The sequence below is a fragment of the Lates calcarifer genome, unplaced genomic scaffold (genome assembly GCF_001640805.2).
Source record: "Lates calcarifer isolate ASB-BC8 unplaced genomic scaffold, TLL_Latcal_v3 _unitig_1762_quiver_2847, whole genome shotgun sequence".
Lineage (NCBI taxonomy): Eukaryota > Metazoa > Chordata > Actinopteri > Centropomidae > Lates > Lates calcarifer.
This window is the reverse complement of record NW_026115743.1, coordinates 1-8,560: the sequence shown is the minus strand read 5'-3', so window position 1 is coordinate 8,560 and position 8,560 is coordinate 1. Positions and strand designations below refer to the sequence as shown.

At 43.6% G+C, this 8,560-nt stretch overlaps 1 protein-coding gene across 1 annotated transcript; it reads left to right on the top strand.

Annotated features, from left to right (window-relative positions):
• Nucleotides 1–265: 265 nt before the first annotated feature.
• On the top strand, nt 266–5,642 carry LOC108890441 (nuclear factor 1 A-type). Its single transcript, XM_018687306.2, has 3 exons — nt 266–1,888; nt 4,172–4,337; nt 4,945–5,642. The coding sequence occupies exons 1-3, from the start codon at nt 1,610–1,612 to the stop codon at nt 5,052–5,054; spliced, it is 555 nt and encodes a 184-aa protein (XP_018542822.2). The 5' UTR covers nt 266–1,609; the 3' UTR covers nt 5,055–5,642.
• Nucleotides 5,643–8,560: the final 2,918 nt, after the last annotated feature.

Genomic DNA, 8,560 nt, shown 5'->3' with positions numbered 1-8,560 from the left:
GACGTCGTATCGGTGGTTGTTGATTTCGTCACTGTTTTCACATGAAGAGGCGGGGCCTAAGGGGCGGGGCAGGGAGCGTGCGATCTACAGTCTTTATCGGTCTTTTGCGATGTTTATCAGTTTGCTCTCGATGCCAAATTTTGTTTTCAGTGTCAAGTTTTTAGCGCTAGCTCTGTAGGAGCGTCTGTCCTGCCGAGCTGCTGACGCTGTCACTCTGTTTTAACTCGTTTTAACTCGTTTTAACTCGTTTTAACTCGTTTTAACTCGTTTTAACTCCGGTAGTTTCTGCTTTAGATGAGCGTGTTCATCACTGTTAGTTTGTGGTTCTGTCATTTTAAGTAAAGTTTACAGCCTGTTGCTCCTGCAGTACGGAGGAAACGAAATCAGAATCTAACAATATGACAACATCTCCACAGTACGATATTTATCGTGATATCTTTTTTGAAAGTTGGATAATAAAGTGTAGAAACAGTCCGTGGTATTCTCCGAACAAGCAGCTACAAAAACTGTAACGACTTGTTGACAGACATTTTCTGAGTCTAATCAGATTTGTGTCTGATGCATTGATTAGTCGACATTCAGCGTCTGAAGCTCGGAGACGTCCAGTGTGTTTACAACCTGTTTTACAAACAGATGCTGTCGTTGTCTGAAGAGTTGTTTCATATAAAACAATACACAACAATTTATTCATGTAACACAAACACAAACACACACAGGTGGTTGTACATGCCTGAACAGTGAGATCATTTCTATTAATGTACACACACACACACACACACAGAGCGTCCTGGTGTGTGTGTGTGTGTGTGAGGGCAGAGAAAGCCATCCATCCAATGATTACTGTAAATACATTGGCCGCAGGGCGCACACACACACACACACACACACACACACACACACACACTCTCTCTCAGTCAGTGTGTATTGTCAGAGTGATAAATCACAGCAGACTTTAAGTGAATTAGTGCAGCAGCTTTAACTCTCCCTCCCTCCATCCCTCTCTCTCTCTCTCTCTTTCTTTACCTTTAAATGTCTCTCTATCCTCTCTCTCTCTCTGTCTCTATCATTTCTAATGTCTCTCTCTCTCCGCCTCCCCCTCTCTCCTCTCTCTCCTCGTCTCAGAGCTCTATACATCACAGTCCTTAACGAGGCCTCGTCCACTAACGAGCAATCAGAGAATATTAGGCCAATTAGAGGTTTAATTAGATTAGAGGAGGAGAGGAGGGAAGGAGGAAAGGAGAGGAAACAAAAGAGGAGAGGAAGAAGAAGAGGAAAAGAAGGAGGAAACAGGGAAGGACAGGAAAAAAGGAGGAAGGAGGAAAGGAGAGGAGAGGATAGAAAGAAGAAGAGAGGAGGAGAGAGGGGAAGAAAGGAAAGGAGAAGAGGAATCAAGAGAGGAGAGGAAAGGAGAGAAGGAAACATGAAGAGGGAGAGGGAAGGGAGGAGGGAGGAGAGAGGTGTTTGATTGACAGCTGGTGCATCATGGTCCGTTGTCATGGTTTCATCTGCTCTGCCGTGTGTCCGTCATCATGTATCTGCATGTTAGGCCACGCCCCCTTTAATCAACTTTAAATCTCCCCCCTCCCTCCCCCCTCCCTCCCCCTCCTCAATGAACTCCCTACCTCGCTCTCCCAACTCTCCTCTCTTACTCTTAATAATTTTCTCTCTGCTTCTCTCCCCCCTTTTCCTCCCCCCCACCTCCCTCACAGCGAGCCCCCACGCTCCCCCCTCCAGCCTCCACTTCTCCTCCTCCCCCATCCTGCAGCAGCCCGGCTCCTACTTCTCCCACCCGGCCATCAGGTATCACCCGCAGGAGACGCTCAAGGAGTTCGTCCAACTGGTCTGTCCTGACTCCGCCCAGCAGGCCGGACAGGTGGGCTTCCTCAACGTAAGCACACACACACACACACACACACACACACACACACAACCAGCAGACACACACTTACAACTACACAAACGTACACAAAGACACATCTGAGCTGGTGTTTTCCAGCCTCTGCAAAGGTGGGATCAGTATCTGTTTGCAGGAGCAGAAAACACTGCAGAGTGTGTGTGTGTGTGTGTGTGTGTGGCCTCCTGTCTGCAGTGAGATAGTTGATATATCTGTGTCTAGACACTGAATCAATACACCCTCCACCACCCCTACCACACACACACACACACACACACACACACACACACACAGTCTGTTGTTTTTTATTTTTTGCACACGTAGTAAAAACTGGACCTGATGTGGACTCGAGCTCTGAAACACATTTTGTCCTGAAACATGATTTGGAGATTTCCACCACACAAAATAAAGTTTATAGTAAAAATAAATAAATAATCATTTTATTTATTTAGCATCTTTCAAAACAGCTGCTTCATAAGGAAGAACAAATAAAACAACAATAAAACAGTTAAAGTAACATAAAATCAACCACAGATAAAATCATTCTCGTGATAATTAATAAGTCGTTTGTTTAAGGTTTTTAGAGATGATTTAAAGGCAGACACTGAGGTTTTGGGCCTGAACAGTTCTGATGATTTTAAATCCTTTAAACATCTTTAAGTAAAGAGCTAAGAGAGATTAAACCACTGACAGGTGACGCTGATCGTCTGGTTTCAGTCCAAGAAGAATCGAGGACCCGAGGTCTCTCAGCAGAACACTGGACATGAGAACAAAAACCTGACTGTTTGCCTCGATAAATTCTGTATAACGTCCATTTCCACAGCACTAATTCATCAGTGCAACACGTACAACACGCCTCAGCTGGTGTCAGACAACCACAGTTTGTATAGAAGAAGACTGAGGCTTCACAAACCCACAATAAAGGCGTCTCCAGGTTTCTCAAGAAAAGCAAAAGTAGTCTGGTTCAGAACCAACGAGTTAGTCCTCGTCTTTAAAGGTTTAACTCCTGTAAAAGTAAAGATACTGTTTGCAAACACTTCCAGTGAAGCTGGTGAAGTGATGAGCTCATTGTACATCTGAAAACAAACAACAAACAAAAACAAACAAAAACAAGCAGACCTGATCATTAAAACTGAAAAAACACTGAATTAAGTCGTTTCATGTTAGAAATGTTTTTCTGATTCTCTTAAGTGAGCGCGAGACGTTAGTAAGGGGCTGTGGGCTCTAAGCTGAGCTGATGCTAACGTTAGCTCAGGTAGTTTTCAGGTTCAGATTCCCTCAGTGTCGATTGTTCATTTTTACTGGAAGCTGAATTCTCCACACAGATCTCCTCCTCCCCAAAACAAACACACCAAGTATTTAAAACAGGTAAAAACACCAATAAAACAGATTGATTTTCTCTGTGGTGCTTTTGAGCGGGTGCAGGACGTCAGTGAGGGACTGCAGGCTGAGCTGCTGCTAACGTTAGCCTAGCTTGTTTTTAGCTTCAGATTCCTTAATTATTCACAGAGGTTTTTACTGGGAGCTGAAATCTCCACACAGATCTCCTCCTCCCCAAAACAAACAGACCTGGTGATTAAAATGAGTAAAAACACAGAATAAAACTATTTCACGTTAAAAATCAGTGTTTTTCCAGCGCCGTTCAGCTGTTAGCTGAGCTGCTAACGTTAGCCTAGCTTGTTTTTAGGTTCAGATTCCTTCAGTGTTGATGGTTCAGAAGAGTTCTCCTCAGAGGTCTCCTCTTTAAAACAAACAGACCGAGTGTTTCAAACAGGTAAAAACACCAAATAAAACTTTCATGTTAAAAATCGATGTTTCTTTGTGACACTTTTGAATGGGAAAAAATCCTTCATCTGGTTCAGGATTTTAGTTATAACGCTGAAAAAATGAGTTTGTGACTTGAAACAGAAAGGTCGTCTGAAAACCCTGCGTGTAAACAGCGACCTGTGAACAGGTATGAGGACACACCTGTGAATGTGGCGTTCAGTGTGCAGAGGGAAAGAGTCAGAGACAGAGGGAGGCAGAGAGGTGAGGTGAGGTGCTGTGGTATTATGCTTATAGATTAGCAGGATAAAATGCGAGCGGCAGCAGAATTCTTTATGACCGGCCTGGAAAACTGCTGACACACACACACACACACACACTCAGAGGACAGCAGAGGGTTGAGCTGTTACAGGTGAACCATGTGACCTACCTGTTGATGTTTTTCTGTATAAATAAGTCATTATATATATTTCTATCTAATGGTTTGTACCTGTGTCCCCCCCTCGTCTTCAGCCTAATGGTAGCTCCCAGGGAAAGGTCCACAACCCTTTCCTGCCGACGCCCATGCTGCCTCCCCCTCCGCCTCCCCCGATGGCCCGTCCCGTCCCGCTGCCCGTCGACGCCAAGCCACCCTCCACCTCCTCCACCGAGGGGGGAGGCAACTCACCCACCTCACCCAGTGAGTCCACACACACACACACACACACACACACACAAAATTAATTATATAACGTTATTCTTAACTTTTACTGCAGATTAGCAGAAGTATTTATGATTCCCCTGAAGCGAAAACGCCCCCACAACAGCACAAAAAAACAAATAAATACTTTAATTATTAATCTGATATTTACTTCTAAATCTAAACAAATGCTTCCTAATCTGTGAGGAGTCGTGTTGTGTTTGGATTAAATTTCACTTCAGGGGTTTTAAAGAAGATTTCTGTCATTTTGGCAAAAACAGACGCAGTCGGTGCCAAAATCTTTAATCCTCCTCTCACTCATCAACACGTGAACAAGTACATATATTTATATTTAATGCTCCTGTTTTTTAGTTGGTTTCATCCTGGAGAGTGAGTTCAGATTTACTTTAATATCAAGGAGGAAATAATGTGACCTAGATCTAAAATTTTATTCTGCTAACAGTTTCCCTTTGTTTCCAGTCTTTGTGCTAAGCTAGGCTAAACACGTCCTGGAGCTGGTTTCATGATGATATTTTGAGTCTGGTCTGAGGTGTTGGACCAGGATAAAGTGGTCTAAGGACTCTTTATGTGTGTGTTTGTTGTGCAGCCTACTCCACCCCCACCACATCTCCAGCCCAGCGGTTCGTCAGCGTCGGACCCAGAGACCCCGGCTTTAACATCCCTCAGCAACCACAGGTGACACACACTCAGACCTGAGTCCACATGGATGTAGACCTCTTCTAATATGTCCTGGATCTGCTCCTAGTTGACTTTTGTTAACGTTAGCTAGCTAACATTAGCACCCACTGGTAGCAGCAGGTCAGCTGGGTGTTTCTTGCTGTCATGTTTCACACAAAGATGTAACGTTAGCTAGGTTAGCTGGCTCATTCCTCTTCTGTTCTCCGTCACAAGCAGGAGAATGACACTGAATAGTTTTAGTTGTAATGTTTTACACAGATCTTTTTAAAATGGCGGTTGTTGGTGCTGCATTTACTCGGGTTCTTTACAGTGCAGACAAACACAGACTTTTGTGTGTCCAGTTTGTGTTTGTCCTCTTCCAGTTTCAGCATGACAGTTGTGTATTTGTATTTCTGAAGCACCAGAGATCGTCCATCGTTTAGTTTAACCAGTCAGCTAACTGCTAACAGAGCCTGAAGCATCACCGTTTCCACGGTTACCAGCAGGTTAAAGTGTCGACCAGAAACATGCCTGACAGCCAATCAGAGAGCAGGATGTGAAACACTTCACAGCACTTCAGTTTACAATAGAGCAGGTGGTCAGTGAATGCAACATCCACGTTTAACAGAATACTGAGTGTGTGTGTGTGTGTGTGTGTGTGTGCAGGTCAGGGTCTGTTTGCCAGCTGATTTATGAAGAGTGTAACGATTGGGCAGCCTTGACTTAACTTATCACACACACACACACACACACACACACACACACACACACACACACACACACTCAGATGACAGTGAGGTGGGAGTCCTGTTGTTGACAATCGAGACATGTTTGATTGCTTTGGTGTGTGTGTGTGTGTGTGTGTGTGTGTGCGTGTGCGTTGGCCTGTGACAGAGTCAATAAATCGACAGCCTCGTTCACTGCAAGCCACCACACACACACACACACACACACACACTCCTGAAGACATGAGCCAGGTGTTTGTCACCGCTGCCAGAAACAGACTCTGTTATTTATTCTTCCTCCCTCTCTGTGGGACATTGCTCTCTCTCTCTCTCTCTCTCTCTCTCTCTCTCTCTCTCCGTCTACATTTTTTAAAAATCTACATGTAAAGAAACAACATTATCTTTGTAGAAATCATCTTAACGTAAAGGTCAGAGGTCAAATTCACCTGAGGACGATTTTATAAAGTGAGATTTTTTTGTTTTTGGAACGAGGACATTTGTAGTAAAGTTAGAAACATCTGGACATCGTCAGGACATTTTAGAAAATGGGAATATTTTTGGAAAGTGTGGGAATAATTTTAACCTGAGGACATTTTTTAAAAGTTTTAGGTGATTGTTGACATTCTGCAGACATTTTAAAAGAACTTGAGGACATTTCTGGGACATAAAGACTTTTCTCAGAAGTGAGGACAAGTTTTCAGGTTGAAGACAACACTCAACTCAAGACATTTTTAGAAAGTGAGAATGTTTTTTGGAAAGATCAGATCCTTTTGAGAAAGTGTGGAGCTTTTAGAAAAATATGGACGAATTTAGAAAGTTGTGATCATTGTGAAAGTATGAACAAAGTAAGGACCTGATGTTTTCAGGTTGAAGAGGAAATTCTACGAATTGAAATCATTTTTTGGAAACATGGGGACATTTGAAAGTTTGCAGCCCTTAGGGAAAGTGAGGACAGTTGTTATGATCAGGGACATTTTAGTTTTATGTTTGTGTTTTTGTGAGGACGTTATAAAAAGAACGTTTTTGGAAAGCGAGGAGATGTGAGTTTGGATTGGGGAACTGAGATTTTTGCAGGAATGTGAGGACACTTTGCGACGTGAGGACGTATAAAACTACAGATGTGAATGTTAATGTACACACACACACACACACACACACACACACACACACAGACACACAAAATCAACATAACAACACACACACATAGAGACAGGAACAAAAGTCACCGTGGGCGGTCGACATTCGGCTTCTGTTGGAGAGCGAGCGCCACGGGACAGTACAGTAAACACTCCCTCCTCCTGCCATCGCCATGGAGACCGACCGGACAGTCTGTGCATTCCTGCGTGTGTATGTGTGTGTGTGTGTGTGTGTGTAGGGTTTTTCTGGGGGGGGCAGATGGCACTGGCATTGTGTGAGAGCGGGCATCGTGCCCACACGGGTCAGCAGCGGCGTGGTGGTTGCCGTGAGCGACGGTGGCGGTTGCCCATGGAGACGAAGATGGAGGGGAGGGGGGAGGGAGTTGGCACCTCGTTGTGCCAACCAACACACACAAACACACACTACACACACACACACACACTACACAACAGACAGACATGACCTGATCAATAAGTGTGTGTGTGTGTGTGTGTGTGTGTGTGTGTGTGTGTGTCTTCAAGGTGAAACACACACACATGCAGTAAAAACACCACGCCCACCCCATGACTCACCCACAGTGTGTGTTACAGTGTGTGTGTCTTTGTGTGAAGTGCTGACTCAGGACGAGACAGGTCTGGGCGAGAGACATAGAAACACCATCAGACACAGAGAGAGAGAGAGAGAGAGAGAGAGAGGTGGAAAAACTGAGCAAATTAAAGAATTAAAGTAAATGTTTAAAAAGTTCATGTCAGTTTGGGAGCAGTTTATTTATATACTTCATATTTCACACAACATCCAGGAACAGTTTCAGTTTTATCCTGTTTGTTCCAGAGAAACGTTCAAAGACAGAATTTGACGTTTTTTTAATTTTGGTTTTCCTTTTATAAAAACACGTTTTGTTGCTTGAAATGTGTTTGCCAAAGTCTCAGCTTCACAAAACTGGTGGAAACATCTGAATAAATTCAGTAGATAAGTGAATGAAACCTGTGGAAAACATGTCACATCAAATCCTTCAGGCTCTGAACCTTCATCACTGCTTCATCGGCCTTCAGTCAGGTGAAATCTTGCGAGACTACAAACTGGAAAGCAGCGAGTTTACAGATTCTGGTGTTATTTAACCCACTGTGTTTATTCTTGTATCAAGATGGCGGCGCTTTATTTCAGTCAGAGCCACACCACACACTAACAGATTCTCCACCAACAACCAGAGTCTGGACTCTCACAGCTCCACATCTGACCACGTCAGAGGAAACAAACATGGCCGACGACGGCATCTCTTGTTTGTTGTGCTTACGTCTTCAGTCAGCTGCTTCCTGATTGGCTATGGCTCTGTTCCATGTAATTGATCGTCTTCAGAGCAGATCAGGAGAGTAAGATTAGTCTGAACAGACCTCACACCACAGGAGAATCTGACAAGATCACCTTTACAAGGTTACAGGATGGAGGATTATCGTTCTAGTCTGTCAGTGTGTTTGCACATTTTCAGTTTGTGCAACACTGGAAATTTTATTCCTGGAAATTTCTTTTTTTTTTTAATCTCGGCTGAAATGGAAAAGTGTGTTTTTTAATACAAAACATCATCGTCGTCTTTTTCTTCTGCTCTGGTTTTAATCGCAGCGTCACTTTAACAAACCAACTCTTAATATTTGCACAACAACAGTTTGTTAAATCACATTTTATTTT